The 22,504-nt window shown below is 41.3% G+C and overlaps 4 protein-coding genes, 1 long non-coding RNA gene and 9 other non-coding genes across 19 annotated transcripts; 3 read left to right on the top strand and 11 right to left on the bottom strand.

Moving 5' to 3' along the window:
* Positions 1 to 1,522: 1,522 nt before the first annotated feature.
* On the top strand, positions 1,523 to 1,594 carry trnae-cuc (transfer RNA glutamic acid (anticodon CUC)). Its single transcript has one exon. It is a non-coding gene; the product is annotated as a tRNA-Glu (tRNA).
* A 915-nt stretch (positions 1,595 to 2,509) lies between these two features.
* Positions 2,510 to 5,019, bottom strand: LOC144901890 (uncharacterized). Of its 3 annotated transcripts, none has more exons than XR_013630032.1 (8): positions 4,938 to 5,019; positions 4,441 to 4,571; positions 4,206 to 4,261; positions 3,908 to 4,033; positions 3,428 to 3,557; positions 3,209 to 3,250; positions 2,907 to 3,010; positions 2,510 to 2,675 (listed from the first exon to the last, which is right to left on the bottom strand). It is a non-coding gene; the product is annotated as an uncharacterized LOC144901890 (long non-coding RNA). The 3 variants fall into 3 exon arrangements; XR_013630033.1 differs by having other exon boundaries at positions 3,908 to 4,048; XR_013630031.1 differs by having other exon boundaries at positions 3,908 to 4,261.
* Positions 2,752 to 2,834, bottom strand: LOC131103864 (small nucleolar RNA SNORD35). The gene has a single exon (XR_009119700.1). It is a non-coding gene; the product is annotated as a small nucleolar RNA SNORD35 (small nucleolar RNA).
* On the bottom strand, positions 3,068 to 3,149 carry LOC131103879 (small nucleolar RNA SNORD35). Its single transcript, XR_009119715.2, has one exon. It is a non-coding gene; the product is annotated as a small nucleolar RNA SNORD35 (small nucleolar RNA).
* On the bottom strand, positions 3,754 to 3,836 carry LOC131103863 (small nucleolar RNA SNORD35). The gene has a single exon (XR_009119699.1). It is a non-coding gene; the product is annotated as a small nucleolar RNA SNORD35 (small nucleolar RNA).
* LOC144901909 (small nucleolar RNA SNORD35) lies at positions 4,066 to 4,148 on the bottom strand. Its single transcript, XR_013630074.1, has one exon. It is a non-coding gene; the product is annotated as a small nucleolar RNA SNORD35 (small nucleolar RNA).
* LOC131103866 (small nucleolar RNA SNORD35) lies at positions 4,324 to 4,407 on the bottom strand. Its single transcript, XR_009119702.2, has one exon. It is a non-coding gene; the product is annotated as a small nucleolar RNA SNORD35 (small nucleolar RNA).
* A 928-nt stretch (positions 5,020 to 5,947) lies between the features above and the next one.
* Positions 5,948 to 7,533, bottom strand: rps11 (ribosomal protein S11). The gene is made up of 5 exons (XM_058048702.2): positions 7,464 to 7,533; positions 6,910 to 7,050; positions 6,652 to 6,727; positions 6,320 to 6,449; positions 5,948 to 6,107 (listed from the first exon to the last, which is right to left on the bottom strand). Exons 1-5 carry the CDS (start codon positions 7,476 to 7,478, stop codon positions 5,984 to 5,986), a joined length of 486 nt encoding a protein of 161 aa, XP_057904685.1. The 5' UTR covers positions 7,479 to 7,533; the 3' UTR covers positions 5,948 to 5,983.
* Positions 6,182 to 6,264, bottom strand: LOC131103862 (small nucleolar RNA SNORD35). The gene has a single exon (XR_009119698.1). It is a non-coding gene; the product is annotated as a small nucleolar RNA SNORD35 (small nucleolar RNA).
* Positions 6,511 to 6,592, bottom strand: LOC131103861 (small nucleolar RNA SNORD35). The gene has a single exon (XR_009119697.2). It is a non-coding gene; the product is annotated as a small nucleolar RNA SNORD35 (small nucleolar RNA).
* LOC131103865 (small nucleolar RNA SNORD35) lies at positions 6,793 to 6,877 on the bottom strand. The gene has a single exon (XR_009119701.1). It is a non-coding gene; the product is annotated as a small nucleolar RNA SNORD35 (small nucleolar RNA).
* Positions 7,534 to 7,917: 384 nt separating the features above from the next.
* Positions 7,918 to 9,150, top strand: polr3k (polymerase (RNA) III (DNA directed) polypeptide K). The gene is made up of 3 exons (XM_058048703.2): positions 7,918 to 8,280; positions 8,354 to 8,441; positions 8,551 to 9,150. The coding sequence occupies exons 1-3, from the start codon at positions 8,170 to 8,172 to the stop codon at positions 8,676 to 8,678; spliced, it is 327 nt and encodes a 108-aa protein (XP_057904686.1). The 5' UTR covers positions 7,918 to 8,169; the 3' UTR covers positions 8,679 to 9,150.
* Positions 8,795 to 11,866, bottom strand: cdip1 (cell death-inducing p53 target 1). 3 transcript variants are annotated; one of them, XM_058048698.2, is made up of 5 exons: positions 11,737 to 11,866; positions 10,780 to 10,942; positions 10,546 to 10,710; positions 10,176 to 10,455; positions 8,795 to 10,103 (listed from the first exon to the last, which is right to left on the bottom strand). In XM_058048698.2, the coding sequence occupies exons 2-5, from the start codon at positions 10,853 to 10,855 to the stop codon at positions 9,992 to 9,994; spliced, it is 633 nt and encodes a 210-aa protein (XP_057904681.2). In that variant the 5' UTR covers positions 10,856 to 10,942; positions 11,737 to 11,866; the 3' UTR covers positions 8,795 to 9,991. The 3 variants fall into 3 exon arrangements, with proteins under 3 accessions (XP_057904681.2, XP_057904684.2, XP_057904683.2); XM_058048701.2 differs by lacking the exon at positions 11,737 to 11,866 and adding an exon at positions 11,662 to 11,722; XM_058048700.2 differs by lacking the exon at positions 11,737 to 11,866 and adding an exon at positions 11,393 to 11,590.
* A 945-nt stretch (positions 11,867 to 12,811) lies between these two features.
* mgrn1b (mahogunin, ring finger 1b) lies at positions 12,812 to 21,766 on the top strand. 2 transcript variants are annotated; one of them, XM_078797087.1, is made up of 17 exons: positions 12,814 to 13,371; positions 13,675 to 13,793; positions 13,861 to 13,949; positions 14,012 to 14,158; positions 14,434 to 14,551; positions 14,629 to 14,695; positions 14,761 to 14,804; positions 14,895 to 14,942; positions 16,399 to 16,467; positions 16,532 to 16,691; positions 16,768 to 16,877; positions 16,945 to 17,159; positions 18,245 to 18,356; positions 18,434 to 18,479; positions 18,550 to 18,654; positions 19,822 to 19,867; positions 19,957 to 21,766. In XM_078797087.1, exons 1-16 carry the CDS (start codon positions 13,284 to 13,286, stop codon positions 19,860 to 19,862), a joined length of 1,578 nt encoding a protein of 525 aa, XP_078653213.1. In that variant the 5' UTR covers positions 12,814 to 13,283; the 3' UTR covers positions 19,863 to 19,867; positions 19,957 to 21,766. The 2 variants fall into 2 exon arrangements, with proteins under 2 accessions (XP_078653212.1, XP_078653213.1); XM_078797086.1 differs by lacking the exon at positions 19,822 to 19,867 and having other exon boundaries at positions 12,812 to 13,371.
* Positions 21,767 to 22,504: the final 738 nt, after the last annotated feature.

Consider the following 22,504-nt stretch of genomic DNA (forward strand, 5'->3'; position numbering starts at 1 on the left):
AACAATCCCATCCACAAAATGTCACAATGGAAAGCATGCAACATTTTAGGCTGAGCATAGTGTTTTCAACACTCTAGGTAGGTGCAACATTTCAAAGTAAACAAGTTACAAAGCAAAAAAATTACCATACTTGCCTCTGTTTGCCGCCGTTCTTGTAAAATCCAATATCGTTCCACACTTTAGTATCAATTTTTTGCTGATGTCTTTTGTGGTAATTTGCTAGAGCTAGCTGGTTTGCCTGCTATTATTAATATCCATTCTCGTATTCGGCAAAAATCCTTGTTCATAGGACACTTTTTCAACCGATCGCTGTTCTTACAATACCTGCATGTCTCCACCATCGATTACTCATAAGATTTATGGCTGATTCAGATCGATACACAAGGCTACTTACGTGCGCAGCACAATCGTTCGCTTGTCAAACTGAATATCTGGTGATTTCGTTTATCGTTCACAACCCTCGTAACAAAATATATCATATTTGTGTAGTAGTTTTACTTATTTTGTGTTTAATATAAGGTAAAATAACAATGCAAATATGTATATGTACTATTATTATTAAAAGAGTTGCTGGAGGTAATCATTTTAATGTCAGTATTCTCAAAGAACAGCTCAAAAAAGTGTGCGATACAATATTTTTGCCAATTATATCCAATAAATAAAGAAAATACTGCAGTTACAGATTTTGTTACCTCTGGTCTCACAAAGAACTGCAGAAATACAACATTCAGTCACATGGTCTTGCATTTACTGAGGACATTATGGACATTTTTTGGGAGCGAACAGGATGAGACCTCTGCCCCCGAGAAAACACTCTGTGGGCCGTGCTGCTCCCTTGGGTGTCTGTTATTTGGAGAACAACCTCCCAGTCTGACCACGGAGAGAACAAACGCCAGGAAAACCCCCAAAATGCAAGAGAAGACAATTTGTAGGCAAAACATTCGCTAAGTGAAGTTGTAAGCGCAACAATAACAGAAAAGTGCTTACATAGCTGAGTTTAACCACTTTCTCGATGTATCATTAACATTCCACATCACATTATTAGTGCACAACAACAGAATACCCGTGGCTTACGGTTTTATTCATTTAATTGTTAAGAGTGTGTCATCATTTTGTCCTGCAGGAATAAGACAATAAGATATGTTGCCCATTGAGGAACTTGCATGTTTATCTGCAGTTCAGACACCACTGAGCCTCAGCTTGTCAGTCAGGCAGTGTACATAGGGAGGTGGTCACGTGACTCGTTATGAAGTAAACAATATGTGCAACGACTCTGACTCCTTTCCGGAGAGCTATTCTTTCGGTAAGAAAATTAACGTGATTGACTATTTTAACTATATTTTTTAATATCAAAGCATCAGAACAAATAGTATTTGCATTCAAAATGAAAATTTCATGAAGGCGAAATCTGTTGCTTGTAAAATGGCGGGTTTTGTCGCCCCCGTGTGTTTGTAGTGAGAACAGCATGTCTAAGACAATTACAGTACAGTACTTAGATCAATGTGTCTTCTTTCACATAACGTCCCTGGTGGTCTAGTGGTTAGGATTCGGCGCTCTCACCGCCGCGGCCCGGGTTCGATTCCCGGTCAGGGAACTATTTTATAGATTTAACGCCGCTGAAACAATACATCGATATCTATAAGCACCTATAAACTGGTCGGTATTAAAGCAAGGTATATCAATTTAACGGCACAACCCAGCACTAACGAATGAGTGACTGAAGTAAATGGGACGCTAAATCAATTTAGATTGAGTGATAACTAATACAGCTAGCACACGTCAGTTTAACAGCACTCACTGATGCTATTTTACCAGTTTTCTGTGAGGCATGAGGTCAACTCATCTATTTTGTTTTAAGAGCCCATCTATAATGCAGTGATTCTCAAGTGGCCAATCGCTGTAGTGCAAAATAAGGTGTGCCAGCACAGACCAACTTTCATGTGTATAACGTTTTTATTCACATTCAAAAATTCATTGAGACAAAGTGCTGTGGTAAATCTGGGGAGTAGAATCAGATCATTGCAGTGCACATGGACCCAAATGTGAAGTGTAATTAGTTAAAACTCAAGTCAGTGCACTTTTGAATAGACCACCTCGCACCATGGGTCAATAGATCAAATTGGATATAAAACACCTTCCAGTATGGTAATACAGAACCAGATACTCATTGTTGGCTGAATTCCAAGCATAAGGTGAGCTTTCACTTAATGCTGCACTGGTGTCCAGCAGATATGCAGCCATCTTGTGTAGGACAGCTGCCACAATAAGTCCATACACTGTCCTGCCACTCAAACTTCACTAACTCGCTAATAACCACACACTCCATGGTAGAGCAGCAAGTGAATAGCACCAATACGAGGTACTTTCCAAGAAATCGGGTCAATGCATTTTTGGCAAAGACCCCCCACACACCAGTTGAAAATCACTGCTTTAATGCTATTGGTCTTAAATAGGCTGAAATGATCAGGCTGAGGTAGAATGAGGCTGGGAAAAAAATTAAGACAAGATAATCATTTAAACAAGAGTCGCATTTATTTGAGAGCCACCTGTCTCCTAAAACTTTTGAAACTGCTTCTTGGCTCCAGCAGCCTTTGTGACTTTGAGGACGTTGAACCTCACGGTCTTGCTGAGCGGTCGGCATTCTCTGACAGTCACGATGTCTGACGGAGACATCCCTGTAGATGACAGGATGACAGACGTTTAAGCAATGTTGCGTTTAATTCATGGAGGACAGTGGATCGGTGAGTGAATGAGGTTGCATCAGTTTTGCCATAAGGCGATGTCGTCAAAGCTTACAGCTTGGAAGACCATCGTGAGAAAAATAATCACTTGCAAACCATCGGTAAAAGATTGCTGTAAATGAGTAATGTAAACAATGCAGGTCAATTATGACTAGCTGTATTTACCTTGAAGCATGGTGACAGATGCAGAGGTTCTTGTGCCTCTTAAAGCGGTTGTAATGCAGGTAGTCGCGTCTGATGATGGTCATCTGCATCTTCATTTGCCACACCTGCATGCACACAAAATGTTACACAGGAAACTAAACGATATTGTACTTCAGAGGAATACTGTCACATCAGTTTTGCCATCTGGCATTGTCGTCACAGCCTCGTAGGCTTGGAAGACCATCGTGATATACATCATTTGTACGTTTAGTGCAATGGTCAAACATTCCACATGGGTGAGCGTTCCTGCATTTGAAACTGACCTGAGAGAATTCGGTCACTCTTGTCAAAGTGTCTTCGATAGCCTGGGGAAAAATATTTATACATTAGTTAGCTGATGCAGCTATAGACAGTTTCATTAGTTGTTGCATTTGAAAAGCAAGCAAAGCCAAAGAAGGCAATATCGTCAGAACCATGTAGGTTTGGAAAACCATTGTGATGAATCTGCAGCCTTGTAGATTTAAGAACATTTAAATATTTACCTCTTGGGGTTTTGAAGCCTAGCCCGACACTTGTAACGGGCAATCTTTTTTACGCTCCTTGCTCCCCACCTGCGACCAGAACACATTTTGTTCTTGAAGATGGTGGCCGTTTCCGATAAGCCGCCTCGGTCTGTAAAAAGAGGGGGGTAAAAAAAATTACAATTAATTAGCGACAATGTTAAATAGCACCCGTACTGTACTACAATCCGCATTGCAGAGAATAGCCAAGTTAAATGCTGAAAAGAACATAAAATGATACGGTGACAGACGTTTAGGCAATGCTGAGTTTAATTCATGATCGGAGGACAGCGGATGGGTGAGTGAATGAGGTTGCATCAGTTTTGCCATAAGGCGATGTCGTCAAAGCTTACAGCTTGGAAGACCATCGTGAGAAAAATAATCACTTGCAAACCATCGGTAAAGATTGCTGTAAATTAGTCATGCAAACAATGCAGGTCAATTATGACTAGCTGTATTTACCTGAAGCATGGTGACAGATGCAGACAGGTTCTTGTGCCTCTTAAAGCGGTTGCATTTGCTGATGTAATGTAGGTAGTCTCCTGACGATGCTCCTCTGCATCTTCATTTTGGTCACCACACAGGAAACTAAACGATATTGTACTTCAGTGGAATACGGTCACATGATCAGTTTTGCCATCTGGCATTGTCGTCACAGCCTAGTAGGCTTGGAAGACCATAGTGTGATAAAACATAATTTATACGTTGAGTGCAATGTTATACATTTCAATGGGTGACTGTTCCTGCATTTAAAACTGACCCGAGAGAATTTGGTCACGGTTGGAGACATTTGTCAATGTAAGTGCCTTCGATAGCCTGGAGAGGAAAAAAAACATTAGTTTGCTTGCTTTTCATATCCAAAGACTAATTGAACTGTATAAGCTGCATCAACTAAGCCAAAGAAGGCATTATCGTCAGAACCATGTAGGTTTGGAAGACCATCGTGATAATAATCATCTGCAGCCTTGTAGATTTAAGAACATTTAAATATTTACCTCTTGGGGTTTTGAAGCCCAGCCCGACACTTGTAATGGGGAATATGTTTTTGCTCTCCTTGTCCCCATCCGTGACCAGAACATGATTTTTGTTCTGGAAGATGGTGGGCTGTTTGACAAGCCATCTTGGTCTGCAAAAGGAGGGTGGGGGAAACAATTTAAAATGAATTCGCGACAACGCTAAATTGCACACGTACTGTACTGCAATCCGCATTGCAAAGCATAGCCAAGTTTGGATAAATCATTCGTATACACTATTGACAATACAGACGTGCTAAATGCTGAAAAGAATTTCATTAAAATGTCACACGGAAACCACGTACACAAACAGTAGGGTAAGCTAGCCACGTTGGCGTCACACGAGGGTGTACAGCTCGACTACATTTTCGCTATCTAAACCGCAACTCCTCAATTAAAAAACACTCAGGGTGGTTTTGTAGAAGCCACATAATGTTTACGACAACAATTTAAGCTCCTGGCCGTTTTCTGGTACATACTTGTGCATCCGCCGTCTTTGCCAGCCGAGTTGTAAAGAGGCCGGAACATGCGCGAGACCGGTGGAAGTAAGAGATCAACCGGAAATGACGTCACCATAAAGTTAATTAACACGGCGGAGACATGAAATAAATGTATAAAATGTGTGTAATATTAATGGTAATAACTAATGTCAACCACAATTAAAATGCTTTGGTTCTATTGTAATATAGTGGTATAAGGCAAGGTGTAGTTGTTAGGATTGGACGCTCTCACCACCGAGGCCCGGTTTCTTACAGATTTAATGCCGCATATTAACCAATACATCTTGCATGGAAACAAGTCCATGTTCTACAAACAATGCCTAGAAAGTGGTGTCAAAGCACAAAATATCAATTTAACGGCACAATCTAGGAGTAACAAATTAGATTGACTGAGGCAAATGGGATGCTGGATGAATTTAGATTGAGCGATAAACCATCTCAATTAGCACATATAACAGCAGTGGCTGATGCTATTTTACCAGTTTTCTGTGAGACAGGAGGTCAACTCACATGTATGAAGTGATTTGGATCTGAGCCTGTTTCTTATTTGGCTTTTCCCCATTTTGGAATCTTTTCGAATTTACTTTGATGCAGTGATTCTCAACTGACCAATCTAGGTAGTGCTAAAGTTGTGCCAGCACAGACCAACTTTCATGCGTATTTTGACAGTTTTATTCACAAATTCAAAAATGAATTGAACGCAAAGTGCTGTGTTAAACCTGGGGAGTAGAATCAGATCATTTGCAGTGCATTTGGACACGAATGTTAAGCGTAATGGAGGTTAAAACTCAAGTCTAAGGCTAATAACCACACTCTCCATGGCAGAGTAGCAAATGAATAGCACCAACATGAGGTACATTCCAAGAAATCGGGGCAAAAACACCCACACACCAGTTGAGAATCACTGCTTTAATGCAATTAGTCTTGAATAGGCTGAAGTGATCAGAGTGAGGTAGAATGAGGCTGGGGAAAAAAATAAGACAAGATAATGATTTAAACAAGAGTCGCATTTATTTGAGAGCCACCTAAAACTTTTGAAACTGCTTCTTGGCTCCAGCAGCCTTTGTGACTTTGAGGACGTTGAACCTCACGGTCTTGCTGAGCGGTCGGCATTCTCCGACAGTCACGATGTCTCCAACAGAGACATCCCTGTAGATGGCAGGATGACAGACGTTTTAGGCAATGTTGAGTGTAATTCATGGACAGTGGATGGGTGAGTGAATGAGGTTGCATCAGTTTTGCCATAAGGCGATGTCGTCAAAGCTTACAGCTTGGAAGACCATCGTGAGAAAAATAATCACTTGCAAACCATCGGTAAAAGATTGCTGTAAATTAGTAATGCAAACACTAGCTGTATTTACCTGAAGCATGGTGACAGATGCACAGACAGGTTCTTGTGCCTCTTCTCAAAGCGGTTGTATTTGCGGATGTAATGCAGGTAGTCACGTCTGATGACGATGGTCCTCTGCATCTTCATTTTAGTCACCACACCTGCACGGCACACATAAAAATGTTACACAGGAAACTAAACGATTTTGTACTTCAGAGGAATACTGTCACATCAGTTTTGCCATCTGGCAGTGTCGTCACAGCCTAGTAAGCTTGGAAGACCATCGTGATATACATCATTTGTACGTTGAGTGCAATGGTCACAAATTCCATGTGGGTGAGCGTTCCTGCATTTAAAACTTACCGGAGAGGATTCGGCCACGGATGGAGACATTTCCGGTGAAGGGGCATTTCTTGTCAATGTAAGTGCCTTCGATAGCCTGGGGAAAAATATACATATATTAGTTTGCTTGTTTTTAAAATCCAACGACTAATGAAACTTTCTATAGCTGCATCAGCAAAGCCAAAGAAGGCATTATCGTCAGAACCGTGTAGGTTTGGAAGACCATCGTGATAATAAATCATCTGCAGCTTATAGATTTTAGAACATTTAAATATTTACCTCTCTTGGGGTTTTGAAGCCTAGCCCGACACTTTTGTGGTAACGGGGAATCTTTTCTTTGCTCTCCTTGCCCCCATCTGCGACCAGAACACGCTTTTTGTTCTGGAAGATGGTGGGCTGTTTCTGATAAGCCCTCTCGGTCTGCAAAAGGGGGGGTAAACAATTTTTAATGAATTAGCGACAACGCTACATAGCACCCGTAGAGTACTGCAATCCGCACTGCATAGCCAAGTTTTGATAAATCATTCGTACATATTATTGACAACTCAGACGTGCTAAAGGCCGAAAAGAATAAATAAAAATGAGGTACGGAAACAATGTGCACAGGAGGCTAAGTTAGCCACGTTAGCATTCAGCTAGCCACGCTAGCGTCACACGAGGGTGTACAACTCGACTACATATTAGTTATCTAAACCGCAACTGTTCTGTTAAAAAAAACACAGAATGATTTATGGGAGGCATATAATAATGTTAACGACAACAATTTAAGCTACTGTGTTTGACTACACGTAAATAAGTTGATTAAGAAAACCAGGCCGTTTTCTCGAACATACTTGTGCATCCGCCATCTTTGCCACCCGAGTTGTAAAGAGGCCGGAACATGCGCGAAACGGACGGAAGTCAGAGAACAACAGGAAATGACGTTACCCTAAAGTTTAATAAATTGATTCAGATATGAAAGAAATGCTTAAAATGTGTATAATAATAACGGTAACAACCAGAGATTAATCTTTACCACAATTAAATGATTTGGTTGTAGTTTTCTGTAATATAGTGGTATACGGCATCCTTGAGTAAACCTCGAGTATATTTTGAGTATCTCGTTGTTAGGCCAAGTGTCCTGGTGATGATAATAATAATAGTAGCAGTAATAAAGTTTCAATAAAACATTTACTCATTTCATTACGTCCAACATTATGTCTAACCAGAGTGATTAGTGATCACAAATATCATTAACCTTATTGGAATATAGTAAACACGGCTTTCTTTTAAAGAAACTAATAGTAACTCACCTGCATATGTAGCTACTGTTTGTGAGTAGATTTAAACGTCATAATAAAGTCAAACGTTTTTCAAAACGGCAGAGAAAATGTGTTCCGACTCCCCGTTTCTCGACGAGTTATTAACGGAGTAACACAACTCAATGCCTTCTTCCGGTATTGCTTCGGTTTTGTTTCTGCAGTCAACGTAAGCTTGTTTTGGGTGTGATATTACACATATATCGAGCTTTCAAATCCAATTTAGACGTAAATATAAAATATGCTTCTTTTTTGTCCAACCTGCGGGAACGTTTTGATCGTCGAAGAAGGCCAGAAATGTCTGAGGTTTGCTTGTAACACATGTCCCTATGTACATAACGTCACCAGAAAGGTACGTCCACACACGTAGTGTACAACATTTTATTAAAACCACATCAATTCTGACACCCCGTTGTGGTCTGCAGGTAAATAACAGAAAATATCCCAAGTTGAAGGAAGTGGATGATGTCCTGGGTGGAGCTGCTGCTTGGGAAAACGTGGATTCTACTGCAGGTGAGTTGCCATCAAAACAATATGTGGAGTCATTTAAAAACATAACAGTATAATGTGCTGTCAAATACTGTAGATCTGATACTGTAATATACCCATATTGTTTTTACAGAAACCTGTCCCAAGTGTGAGCATCCTCGGGCGTATTTCATGCAGATTCAGACACGATCTGCAGATGAACCAATGACCACTTTCTACAAATGCTGCAACGCCCAATGTGGCCACAGATGGAGAGATTAATGCATCGACTGTGTTGCCGTTGTTTTCTATTATGTTTATTGTACATTTACTTAATATTTCTCTAATACTTAAACACACAGTGCCTCCAAAATGACAATAGAAGTGTCAGAAAAAACTGATGTACAGACTTTTATTGATAAAATAGTACCTGTATACAACTGTCAAAACAAAATTTAACTTACATAGTTATACATATCACAGACATTTAGAGAGCAATCCAGATTGGCATTTACCCCCCCCACCACAACAGTTGTAAAAACCTTAATGCTTTTTTTGTACATCTTAGCAACTCAAACACATTAAGTCACGGTGCTTATGCTGTTATTTTGGCTCTGCATTTTAGTGAGCTAGACAACGGGGCATGCTGTTTATGAGTAATTGTTTTATTTGGATAATTGCATGTAAAAGCCTATTTTAGTGATTATGTTAATTGCAGATTTATGTATCTGTCATGCTTGTGATCAAGGTAGGTCATTAGGTACAAAAAAGGGGGGACTAATGACAGATAATCAATAAACTTGTTCCCCAACATTCTTAATTACTGCGGCGGTGACAAAACATTCAGCCTACAGTTAGGATACAATCTACAGTGAGATCAGATTAAATGCCAAAACCCGTCTTTGCTGGTACACAGGAACTTTGTGGCTTCCCCTTGTAAAAAAAAAAACAAAAAGACAAGACAAGACTACAATGACTGATGAGGAGGCAGGCTTTATGATGTATCAGGAGGGATATTTGTCCTTAAAAGTGCAAATGTTGGCTTTTTTCAAAGTACATCAGGAACAAATGAGCAGAAACAAAGAACACCCCAACTGTAATTCACTCTGTGCATACTGAATGAAGCCTGGAACATTAATCAAACAAAAAGAGTCAAAAATGACCAAATATGTAGACAGACGTTAACAAGGGATTGTGAAAAAGATTATTCAGGATCAAAGTCACAAATGTTCACAGTTTTCAATATAATCTTGTTAAAAGAAAGAATAAAATATTCTACATAAATATTAAAGAAATTAAATGTAAATACAAACCAATAAACCCCAGCTTGCTTCATAGTGAGACTTAAAGTGACCAGTTTGTTTGCCGATGGTTTTCTTCACTTACACACGTAACATTGTAACAAGCCTTCACTTCCTTGGAAAATAAAAAGCAACCTGACCTTTGCATGAATGTATGAGGCGGAAGATATATACAACATATTAACTGCATATGTGAAGACAAACATACAGTGGTGACACGGTGCAAAAAGTAAGGGTGAAAAGCCTGTCACTACCAGCAGGGGGAGCTGTGAGTGTGGGTGTGCATGTTGGGGGTTAGCATATACGCTTGTATGTGTAGATGTAGCCCTTACAGTAAGGGCAGGTGTGTGTCACATCCTTGAGGTCGTCGATCAGACAGGGAATCAAGCAGCAGCCCAGATCACACCTGAAAAAAATAGAAAGATATTATCATTCACGTCTGTTTTTTTATCTCAGGGTCTTTTCCTAATTGTCTCACCCCACGAAGAAGCAGAAGAGGCAGAAGAGCGTGTTCATGAGGCCCACGTCGTGCGAGATGCGCGTGACGATAGCCTGCTGGCAGTGCGGACACACCGTCTGCACCGGCGACGTCTGGAACATTTCGCCCTGCAGCACGGTCACGGTAGTGGCGGCGCCCGGCGGCGCCATGACGGTCGCCGTGTGGCCCCCCATGTGAACAAAGGGGCCGGGGCCTGGACCCATCTGTCCCGGCATCGGGTGGGGGTAATGGCCGGGTGGCGGCGGAGGGTAAGCGGCACCTTTAATGAAAACGAATAACTGAGGTCAGCATTTTTCACCCCAATTAATTCATTTGAACAAATATATAAACATTTTAGAAATTGATTCACCTTGAGGTGGCGGGGGCATAGGCATTGGCATCGGCATCGGCATCGGCATGGGACCCTCTCCAGGAACATGTGGCGGGAGGAACCCCGGGTGTGGGCCCTCATAAGGAGGCGGGCCATAGTCTGGAGGTAAAGGCTGTCCTTGCAGGGGCGCTGTTCTTACAGGAGCTAAAACCCAAAATATTATGTAAAAAGTTTCTATTACATTCATATTTTCGAGATTAATTGTACCAGTACCTGGTTGTCCATTCTTTTCCTCAATGAGAGGAGCGCTGGGACCTCCAGGGTATGGAGGAGGAGGATCACTGGACATACTGGCCTGGTAAACTGGACGAGAGTGGGAGGTGTCGGGCGTAAAGCTCCACCGAGAACACACTTGTGACCTTCAGGATCAAACAACCTAAAAAAAAAAAAAGAATTACGTCACCTACAGCTAAATGTAATTCTAATGTAATTTATTTAATATTTAAACATAATTGAAGTTAGCATAGCAGGTTCTTTATTACATACTATATAGTGTATGTACAGCATGTTTATCCCATCTTCATCCCATCCCATCTATCCCATCACAAATTTATTACACCTGGAAAACAGGTGGGAAATTACATTCAAAACATCATAGGGTTTTTGGTCCATTTTACGACGCTTCCTCCTAGCTAGCAAGCAACCAAAGCAAAGCAATGTTTAATTTAAATCCTTCCTCTCAGATTATCCAGCTCAAGGCTTTATGGGCACAAGCAGCCCCTGGTAACTGCTTTACGTAACATAGACCATCGGGGAGGAAAATAACCGTTAACGATATAAATCAAAATAACGCGCGTTAAACACTGATAACTGATAATAATATTACATATTTGTATCGCCGTAGCAACAACGGCTCGTGACTGACAGCTCGGGGTCTCGCAACCAGAGACTCTTATATTACTATTAGCTTGTGACTGAGAGACAAAATAACAACTTAATAACCACACGGTTGTTATTTATCCATCACAATACTATATACGGTATCATACAGCTTGTTTGCTAACGTTAGCCGTACGCGTTAGCAAGCTAGCGCCTCCATTATAAACACAACAACAGAGGTGGGGAATAAGAATAGAATTGAATAGAATGACGAACCACAGAGAACAAAGTGATGGAATGTGACCGCTTAATAAAGTATAAAAATATACTGGTTATTTTGACAGGTAATACCTCGATATCTGCGTCTGTAGTTGGGTCCGCGGATGAAGTTAGCAGCAAGGACTCTCAAGAGACCAGGATATGAAACGTTTTGAAATGCACTCAACAGAGTGTAGTACTCCATGAAGCAGAAAATCCGCCATGATATTTTGATGAAATGAATGAACGTTATTTACTAAACAGAATAATTATATAGTATATTTAGAAATGAGCAAAAATCCATTGTATTGCAGAAGTGTAGAGTATAGTGTAGCGCAGCAGTATGAAAGAACTTTCTCCTTGTTTATTGTACTTTTTTCCTTCCTCACAGTGTCACCAACGCTTAACAATCAACATACAAATTAATATTACTCATGTGGATAGTTAACAGGCAGTTTTTACACAGTACAACATTAATTAGATTAATAAATTTGACAGGCTATATTCTAAATCATCATCATCACTGACTTAATTGTCATCAATTCAACTAATCACCCAAAGAAGCGTGATAAATGTACAACTTTTTTTATCACACATGTTTTTATAAAACCCGAAACATGACAAATCTGACCCGATTGACGCAATTAATGGCGTGACAGTGTGCAGAGTACAAATTTTTAGTGCAATACTTATGCATTCTGCTTACCGTCATGGCGGCCAAACCTGCTCACTGCATACTAAGAAAGTGGCTGTATAGTGGCAATATCCTTTCTTTTAGTGTCCTTGGTTAGCAGCTCTCCTGACGACATTCGATGTCCGCTAAACGGATTTACACATCATAATGGCGTAAAAATGCTAATATAGATCAAATATACATTTGAAAATCTAAATTCCTGCTAGTATAATAGTCTTTAGAAATTACAAAACATCAATACGAATGCACCAATGCGTCCAAAGATTACTAACACGACTTTATTGTGTATAAACCGACCACGAAGCTTAGGCCATGTGACGTTTAATACGTAATTCCAAAAATACACACAAAAAAACAAAGGTATGGATCTAAATCAACGCTTCGTTTCAAAGCACTGTGTTGTGTACAAATACCAAACGGGAACTTGTCTTATTGCAGTTTCAATTTGTGGCCGCTAGGGGGCAGCATACTCACAATCAAAGATGTTTCTCACAAATTGACCATACGACTGTAACGTCAGTCACTATTGGGGTTGAATTATTTGTTGTCCTGGTCAGTGGTTTAATAAAACCAACACACACCCGACCACGCCCCTGCCTGACCTCCCACTGACTCTCCCCGTAACGCCATCCCAGCGGATTGCGCGCTTCCACAAAGCGAACGCCCCCAAATATCAGGAAGTGCTCAGGGGCACCCAATCAGACCGCGTTCCTTTGCTAGCGTTAGCATCTCCCTGGCAAAACAACAGCTCCTTCGGTTTCTTGTTCGTATTTGGTTGCCAGTCAACAAAAATGGCGACGTCGGATTAAATTGTACGGTTTATTGTCAACTCTGACTACATTCTAACGTGAGCGTTGCTCGGGTGCTATTGTTAGTCGTTGCCGGTGACGCGTCATCGGTCGTCTTGGCTGCTAGCTAAGGTATTGCTAGGCGGCGGAGGAAGAAGATGGGCTCCATCCTGAGTCGCAGAATCGCTGGCGTTGAGGATATCGACATCCAAGCTAACTCGGCATATCGTTTTCCGCCGAAGTCAGGTAAGTCGTAGTAAGGTATTTTATGTCATATAACGAAGTAGAGACGAACTTTGAGGTATGTCAGTTCGGGTAATTAGTGTGAACGTAGTGTACAAGCAGGATGTCAACATCTTAACTCTGGGGGATTTAAAGATGTCAACTTCTCGCGATATGAGACTGGACACTAACATGAGTGTCAGGTAGAGTTATGATTATGGGACAGTTTGGGGTATATTCATGAAGATTGAAGTAATCGGAGTACAGGTGATGTGGATGTTTGTACTTTAGATGCTACAATAATATTTGCCTCCATTCCTTTCGCAGGGAATTATTTTGCCAGTCATTTCTTCATGGGAGGAGAGAAGTTTGACACGCCGCATCCTGAGGGATACCTTTTCGGGGAGAACATGGATTTGAATTTTCTGGGAAACAGACCTGTGCAGGTGAACTGATGTTTCTTTTCTTTTAAGAGTTTCAGATCGTAATCAATAATGACTTGTCTCCTACTAGTTCCCTTACGTCACTCCTGCACCCCACGAGCCGGTGAAAACCCTGAGAAGTCTGGTCAACATTCGGAAGGATTCGTTGCGTTTGGTCAGGTAAGTCAGGACATTTCAATGACTATTTGACCATGATGACCGTCAAACTTTGTGGTCTGCAGGTACAAAGATGACTCAGACGCTCCGGTGGAGGAGGGCGGCAAACCCAAAGTCCAGTACGGGGTGGAGTTCACCTTTGACGCTGATGCTCGGGTGGCCATCACTCTCTACTGCCAGGCTTTTGAAGAGTTCTCCAATGGGATGGCTGTGTAAGAATCTTTTCATTTAAATTACTCACATCACTCAAGTTCACTCAAAGGACACATCATTAATGGATGGACACAGCAACATCAAACAATTGTAACTATGATGTGGATCCCCAATGGAAAGCTTCAGAGCACCAAGACTAGAATAGATTTGGTGGGTCCTTAGCAACCATCAGTTGTCATGGATACTGCAGCGGATGATGGGACGCGAGCAAAGAAAAAAGTGAAGTATAATAGAATATGTGACTAAACAACCCTTGTCCCCCCCCCATGTGAAGGTACAGCCCCAAGGATCCAACAATGGCCTCGGAGACGGTCCACTACAAGAGGGGTGTCAGCCAGCAGTTCTCCATGCCGTCTTTCAAAATAGACTTCAGCGAGTGGAAAGAGGAAGATGTGAGTATTAGCAGCTGCCATTCCCTCACACGTAATATAACAATTTAAATATTTGATGTTGTTTTTGTTCCTCAAAGCTGAACTTTGACCTGGACCGAGGAGTGTTTCCCATGGTGATCCAAGCGGTGGTGGATGAAGGGGATGGTAGGTTGTGAACGAACACGCTTGTTCAACAGTCGGAGTAACAATCACATGTTGTTTTGTTCAAGATTGCCTCGGACACGCTCACGTTCTTTTGGCAGCCTTTGAACGAGTACGTATGAATCCGAGTGTTCAGTTCAGCATGTAAAAAGTTTTAAAATGAGCTAATGTAAGTTTGTCTCATCCTTTTTACTCCCTGCAGCACGTCGATGGCAGTTTCTCCGTGAAGCCACTGAAGCAAAAGCAAATTGTAGGTGGAATTCATGTTTTTTGTATGCCTTTTGGATTTATTTGAGTTATTATTAGGTTAATATTGAATGGGGCATGATTGAGTAGAGTGTTTCCACAAGGACTGCAATTTATTTGTGGTGATGATGCTTTCATAATTGGTCATGACGCATTTGCAAAAAGTGAGTACTATGTAAAAGCAAAACAAATATCGGTAACACTTACTATGAAGGTCCATTGTATAATGCATTCTGAGCGCATTCATAAGGCATTATAATGTGTTATAAATGGTAAAAATCATATATGACAACTTTTAACAAGGTTTTAAATGATTATAAGTGGTGGGTATAATGTGTAAAGTGCTTCTGCAATAATGTCTAATAGGCATCAATATGTGTAATAGGATGACTTTTTGAGTTTCTAAGCAATGTGATAGCTTTGCGTTAAATTACTCGGTGGCTGTTGCTTAATTATGAAGCCCTACTCCAATAAGGTACACATCATTAGAGCTCATAATGAATTCACTGCCTTTCTTGAAATCGTGGGCAGGTTAATATTCCACCTACAATCCTTACTCATGGTGTCTTAAATAAAATGCTAAAAAAATACACAGCAATATAATATGTAGATAACAGACAAAACACTACTAACAAATAATGCAAAATAACTAACCATGTGAGCTTTAAACATATAATGTATTCGTCATTTACAATAACAGTACAGCAAAGCACTCTGGGAAACGGGAAGAGATCCCACACATGCTGAGGATGCTAGGAAGAAAATTATAATTTGCGTGCACGCTGAAAAGCCTTGGAAGCAACCACCTTGCAAGGTTAAGGCAGGGGAGGAGTGAGATCGCCGGCCACCACGACAGTGGGCAACGTCCTGACTGTGTCATTTTTTTAGCATTTTATTTTAGACACCATGAGTAAGGATTGTAGGTGGAATATGAACCCGCCGGTGAATTCCTTTTTATCTGTGCACAATAAGCAAAACAAAGCTTTGATTGGGAACATAATGACAGACTTTTTGCTCTTTTTCTGATGTATGGCAGACTAAAACACCAAAGTTTATTGTTAATCATGTTGATTTGGTCCATCTAGCGCCTACTTGATTAATCAGAACAACAATGTTCAGATGAGCTGACAAAGAAAATAATCGTTAGTTGCAGCCTGATTACTTGGTAGATATTGCCACAGAGTTGCTAATTTGGCAACCCTGGTGCCTCCTGCTATTCCCTGAGCTTTATAACACCTTTATGTGCCAGGACAAATAAAACACTAAAATAGTGTATTAATAACCTAGTGTAGTGTAAAATAGTATTTTTGATGAGGAATAACATTTTATAAAAAAAATTGTAAGCAATTTGAATTATGGTACGCTCCAAACTACATGAACGATGCAGTGCAAAGATGTGTAGTTTTTTTCCTTATGTTTCTGCTGCATGAATTTCTGTCAAACTTGATTTAATTGTTCAGGTAGACCGTGTGAGCTACCTCCTGCAGGAGATCTATGGCATCGAGAACAAGAACAACCAAGAAACTAAGGTACGCACACAAGCGAGAATGAAAATGTCTGAAACTTACTGCGTCCCCTCCTCCCCTCCTGCAGCCGTCAGACGACGAGAACAGCGACAACAGCAACGAGTGCGTGGTGTGTTTGTCGGACCTGCGGGACACCCTCATCCTGCCCTGCAGACATTTGTGCCTGTGCAACTCGTGCGCCGACACCTTACGGTATCAAGCGAACAACTGTCCCATCTGCAGGCTGCGTAAGTGATGTGATTGTTCATTGGTTGAGTGGATATTGCGTGTGTCTAAAACGGGATCCGCGTTCTTCTGATGCAGCCTTCAGGGCCTTGCTGCAGATCCGAGCTGTGAGGAAAAAGCCCGGAGCGCTCTCTCCTGTCTCCTTCAGTCCGGTTCTGGCTCAGACGATGGACCATGATGAGCATTCTGTCAGCTTCCAGAACATCTGTACTTGTGTTTCCTTTAGCCAGGCACTTATTTGTATTCTGGTCACAGAGCTCGGACTCCGTCCCACCCGGCTTTGAGCCTGTGTCGCTGTTGGAGGCCCTGAACGGCATGCGGTCTGTGTCCCCCGCCATTCCATCTGCACCCCTCTATGATGACATCAACTTCTCGGGTGGTGTCGGGGGCGACGGCAGGCAGCTGAGCTCCCCGGAGCATCTTAGCGACGGCGGGCTGCAGAAGGGCAAAGTCAGCAAGTCACCTGACAGGTACATGTTCATGATGTAGATGTGATTTGCAGGTTGCACTGAATCATATGTGGGGGGCTGTTTCTTATGATTTACAACCCCCCTGTAGCTAATTGATACAGTCAGCACAAATGAATCCCTCTCTCCAAACCAATAACATCATCATTCATTCATTCTTTCATTTTCTACCGCTTATCCTCATGCTGGAGCCTATCCCAGCTGACAATTTGGTGTTGCTAATTAACCTAGCATGTTTTTGGAATGTGGGAGGAAACCGGAGTAGCCGGAAAAAACCCCACGCATGCACGGGGAGAACATGCAAACTCCACACAGAGATGGCTGAGGGTGAAATTGAACTTGGGTCTCCTATTTGTGAAGTCTGTGTGTTAACCACTCGTACACCGTGCAGCTCCTAAAAGGTTTGATTTTATTTTATTTACAAATTTGGGTAATAAGAGTCAATATAGGGGTGTTATTTCATGTCTAGAGGGCTCTGATAATGCTTAAATATTCATTCATTTTCTACTTTCTTTATCAAGCTGTCCTATCTAACCTGAGCATGATATGATAAAGACTAGATAGGACACGATTCTGACCTGATGAAGTCTGGATGATGAAATGTCCAAGCCAACCTGAAGGGTCCAATCGCAATGGATTCAATGCCATGAGAATACAATTCATTCATTCATTTTCTACTGCTTATCCTCACGAGGGTCGTGGTGGTGCTGGAGCCTATCCCAGCTCTCTTCAGGCAATAGGCGAGGTACACCCCGGACTGGTGGGCAGCCAATCACAGGGCACATATAGACAAACAACCATTCACACTCACATTCATACCTATGGACAATTTGGAGTCACCAATTAACCTAGCATGTTTTTGGAATGTGGGAAGAAACCGGAGTACCCGGAGAAAACCCACGCATGCACGGGGAGAACATGCAAACTCCACACAGAGATGGGATTGAACTCGGGTCTCCTAGCTGTGTGGCCTGCGCGCTAGCCACATCGTCTTTGTAGAGTTAAATGGACCTCATTAGCAAACATAATGAAATGGCTATAAAGGTTGTGTACGCTTTGGATAATAATACTCTCATGTCTTCTCCCAGCACCCTGAGGTCGCCATCTTCTCCCATCCAGGAGGAGGATGAGGAGAAGTTGTCCGAGATGTCAGACGCTCAGCCGCACACGCTTTTGTCCAGCAGTCCCGCCCCCACAGACGTAAGTTGCTCCTCACTCCTCCAAACTACCAGCATTGCCGACATGAGCGATAAAGAGTCTTCTTCTTCTTCTTGCAGGCCACAGCGACCGAGGACGTCGCCGACTCGCTGTCCCCGGATGACGGTGAGTGTATAAGAAAGTGTGAAAGAAAGTGTGTGCGTTTGAATGACACCCCTCTCTGGTGGTGCTCCAGAGGACAGGATGCACGCCGGTGCCGACATCCTCCAGGACTGCGGCAGCGAGCACAGCAGCTTGACCAAGACAGAGAGCGACCCCCCAGGCGAGCTGTCACTGCCAGGTGAGAAATACTGCAAATACTATAAATACTAATACTAATATCAGATCATCTCTTGTGTTTCCTGGGAATTGACCGTGCACGGCAGATGTAACTCTTAAAATGCTTCAATTGTAATGTTTAAATAATATATTTAATATGATGTAGTGAAATAATTATGAATAGGAGCCCCACTAATGGCAAAACATTATAAATAAAGAACAGCTAAAAATGCCTGTTTTTTTAAACCCTACCATATGCCTATTTTAAATGTAGTGTTACACTAAGAGACATTTACAGGCATGCAGTATTTATAGGGGTGCTATTTCATGTCTAGAGGGCTCTAATAATGTAAGAAAACATATTAACAAGGATGTAAACAGGTTTTCTATGTTCTAGTTCCAAAAATACTAGTATTTGATCCTATTTAGTGGAAATAGGGCTGCACAAGTGGTTAGCACGCAGGCCTCACAGCTAGGAGACCCAAGTTCAATTCTACCCTCGGCCATGCGTGGGTTTTTTATCCGGGTACTCCGGTTTCCTCCCACATTCCAAAAACATGCTAGGTTAATTGGCGACTCCAAATTGTCCATAGGTATGAATGTGAGTGTGAATGGTTGTTTGTCTATATGTGCCCTGTGATTGGCTGGCCACCAGTCCGGGGTGTACCCCGCCTCTTGGCCCAAGACAGCTGGGATAGGCTCCCGCGACCCTCGTGACCCTCGTGACCCTCATAAGTGGTAGAAGATGAATGAATGAATTAACCTCCTAATGTAGTTTTTATGAACGCCACAAGATGGCAGTAGCTGCATTTGAAGTATCATGAGTGGTCATCATCTAGAAACTAGTATATATACAGCACCTCTGCATGCGCTATAATATTGGTTGTTGACATGGAACTAATGTGTTACACTTCCTGTACTCATTGGTGCTATTCATACTGTATGAGCAGTTTGACCGTAGCGCTATTACACCATTGGTTCTCTTGCTGCTGTGTTGTGACTGAAGACAGGACGTGAAGGATAGCAAGATGTCGTCTTTACTCTGACGCTGTTTTTGTCCGTCTGAAACTGTATGGCTGTGTTTCCGGATGCTTTGCACGAGCTGCTCCTCCTGTTTCCTAACATTCCCTCTCCTTGCGCTCCCGGCTGTCCTCCACTCTTCTTCCCACCTCCTCCTCATCATCATCAGTCCTAGGTCCTGACTCCTGCTCTGTTGGTATGGAGGAGTAACAGCGGTATGTAGGCTTTTCTGTCCCGCTCTTGTTCGCTTTTTTCCATGTCTGCGCCCGCGACATTCCGGTTTTAATCTCCCTGTCTCCTCCAGGGTCGTCCGAGTCGACGGAGAGCCTGAAGAGTCAGAGCACAAACTGCTCCAGCCAGCCTCTCCTGTGCCCCACTAGCAGCTTCCACAGGGAGGACGAGCACCTTCTCCCCTGACCTGGACCCCCACCTCCTACTCCTCTTCATCCACATCCATGCTTTCTCCTACCTTCCCGCCTCCTCGTCAGCGAGCCCCCATGGAGTTTCCCCTTTTATTCCATCAGGGCTAACGTGTAGGAAACCACTACTTTTACCAAATGTGGATGCTTCAGACTACTCGTCACGGCGGTGCTGTTTAAAGCACACTTACTATGTTTAAACTTTATTAACGCTACATTCACACACATTTTTAACCTTATATCTGTGTTTTAGTATCCTCGTCACCGTTTCCATGACAACCATCTGTAAAAATATATTCTATTTTACTGGCTTTTTGGACGGGACTTTGCACTCTGACCAGATCGTTTATAATTCATTCCAGGCTTTATGGTGAGATTGCATTATTATACATAAAAGATGTATTAAGGCCACGCTGAAAAGAGGACTAATATTACATGTTTGTAGTACACTATGTAAAAAAACGCAAATTAAATCGCCAGATATGTTTTTTTAAGTAATACTTTTTCACTCATGACTATGTTCTAATTTATTTAGTTTTTTGTAAAAAAAATAAAATAAAATTTGAATTTTATTTAGTTTTTTTGTAAAAAAAATAAAATTTGAATTTTATTTAGTTTTTTTTGGAAAAAAATAAAATAAAATTTACATTTTTTTTAGTTTTTTGTAAAAAATAAAATAAAATTTGAATTTTATTTTGGCATTAGTCCTGCAATATACAGCCTTTTTTAGGTTGGTATTTCAGTGACAGTAAAATTATGAATTCTGACTTTTTTTCCTGTAAAATGAAGACTTAATTATCTGATTTTTGGGGTTTTTTGGCGTTAAAATAAACAAAGCATTATGTGTATTAAAATGACTTTCCTCTGACAATAGATTTTTGAAACAAATTCATGGCCATAATATAGCACCACTTAAATGATGACTTAATTCAAAACTCCCAATATTTTCTTATGTTTCAGTGTGGCCTAAATATCTTCCACTCGTGTTAAACATGTACATTTATTATTTAAAGCGTACTAAATCTATTCTCATACTCGTACTGGGAATCTTGTGTTACTTTTCCAGTTGTATCCTGGTATGGTATCACTGTTATTTAGAGGAACGCAAATGCTGATATAGACATAAGGGACTAGATATTCTGTACAAATGCATAAGCGCTACAACTTGAATTCATTGTTTGAGAGCGTGCAACAAGTAAAGATGCTTCAGCTGTGTGCTTTTGTGAAGTGGTTGCAAAAGTAAAAAAAAAACGGAGCATCCTGCGCATCTTTGTGCCTTTCCGTTGATTAGTTTGCCTGCTTGTCGCATTGAAGACATCTTTACTAAAATGCCACAAATATTTGACATAAAGAGCCTTTTAGTTCTTGTAATTAGGAGAAATGAAATATAAGTGTTGTGTGTTGATTATATAACAATGCAGTTAATCTACAGGTTTAAGACCACATCCAACAATATGTGCATTTTTTTTTTTTACATAATTTTAAATTTTGGCTCCTTCTCTGTGCCATTTCAACTTGACTCCGTGCCTTTCCTGTTCTCATTCTGACCACAAATGGACCTGGCATCCAGGAAAAAACTAAGTCCACACTAGCTCCATCTGTGTCCCTGTAATATATATGACCATGCTGTCTTTTAAACCAAGTCTCTTGTGTGTATAGCAGCATGTGAACAATAAAAGACAAGTGTCTCCTCCACCGTGTAAGCAGGTTTTATCTCATTTCATTAGCCAGCGTTAAACCTCTTTTCAGGGGGACAAAAGCTCCCAGCATGCGGGTACATCAGCCCTCGTGCCCTTCACGTGCACCCTTACAGAACATGTGCACGTGAGCACTGTACTTTCTATACACTTCAGCCATAGAAATTCAGTACGGATTTAACAATTTATAGCTGCTGTTGTCATTATTTTACAATAATAATATGAGATTAACAGTACAGTCGCCTCTCGTAATATCACAGTTCTGTTCTTAATAAATAAATGTGAGAATAAGCGGTAGAAAATGAATGGTCAATTCGTAGTCTAAACAATACAAGTGATATGTAGTATTCTGGTCGCTAGGCGGCAGTAATGAGACATGACCTTACATTATGTCAGTGGCTTTCATTTTAATGCAGATCCCCTAACATGTACAAATTTATAGTACTCAACATTCAAGTTTATAATAAACAGATGACAATGGGTGATTAGAGGATAGTGACTTCAGTTTGATATAATTTTATACAATATGATCAAGAATTACACTGGAATTGCCCCTTCAACCTTTAAGCGTTCAACTCGCTCAGCTTTGCAACTTATGTAGACTAAGCAGAGTAGGGGTAGAGCTCTTCGCTTCTATTCATCTGACACCATGACTATAGTTTGTGTTCTGCACACCTTATATCCCTTCCCTTCTGTTTGTCTTCCTTATTGGCAATAAAGTTGCCTGTTATCTAAA

Source organism: Doryrhamphus excisus, linkage group LG16 (genome assembly GCF_037039965.1).
Source record: "Doryrhamphus excisus strain RoL-2023G ecotype Guam linkage group LG16, RoL_Dexc_Guam_v1.1, whole genome shotgun sequence".
NCBI lineage: Eukaryota > Metazoa > Chordata > Actinopteri > Syngnathiformes > Syngnathidae > Doryrhamphus > Doryrhamphus excisus.

Coding starts and splice junctions, on each gene's coding strand:
- rps11 (XM_058048702.2), bottom strand. Junction 6,728..6,909: donor GCTTCAAAACCCCAAGAGAG/GTAAATATTTAA, acceptor ATTTTTCCCCAG/GCTATCGAAGGCACTTACAT. Junction 6,450..6,651: donor CCGTGGCCGAATCCTCTCCG/GTAAGTTTTAAA, acceptor TGTGCCGTGCAG/GTGTGGTGACTAAAATGAAG.
- polr3k (XM_058048703.2), top strand. CDS start 8,170: ATGCTTCTTTTTTGTCCAACCTGCGGGAACGTTTTGATCGTCGAAGAA. Junction 8,281..8,353: donor TACATAACGTCACCAGAAAG/GTACGTCCACAC, acceptor TGTGGTCTGCAG/GTAAATAACAGAAAATATCC. Junction 8,442..8,550: donor AAACGTGGATTCTACTGCAG/GTGAGTTGCCAT, acceptor TTGTTTTTACAG/AAACCTGTCCCAAGTGTGAG.
- cdip1 (XM_058048698.2), bottom strand. CDS start 10,855: ATGTCCAGTGATCCTCCTCCTCCATACCCTGGAGGTCCCAGCGCTCCT. Junction 10,711..10,779: donor GGAAAAGAATGGACAACCAG/GTACTGGTACAA, acceptor TTTGGGTTTTAG/CTCCTGTAAGAACAGCGCCC. Junction 10,456..10,545: donor TATGCCCCCGCCACCTCAAG/GTGAATCAATTT, acceptor TTTTCATTAAAG/GTGCCGCTTACCCTCCGCCG.
- mgrn1b (XM_078797086.1), top strand. CDS start 13,284: ATGGGCTCCATCCTGAGTCGCAGAATCGCTGGCGTTGAGGATATCGAC. Junction 13,372..13,674: donor TCGTTTTCCGCCGAAGTCAG/GTAAGTCGTAGT, acceptor TTCCTTTCGCAG/GGAATTATTTTGCCAGTCAT. Junction 14,159..14,433: donor TTCTCCAATGGGATGGCTGT/GTAAGAATCTTT, acceptor CCCCATGTGAAG/GTACAGCCCCAAGGATCCAA.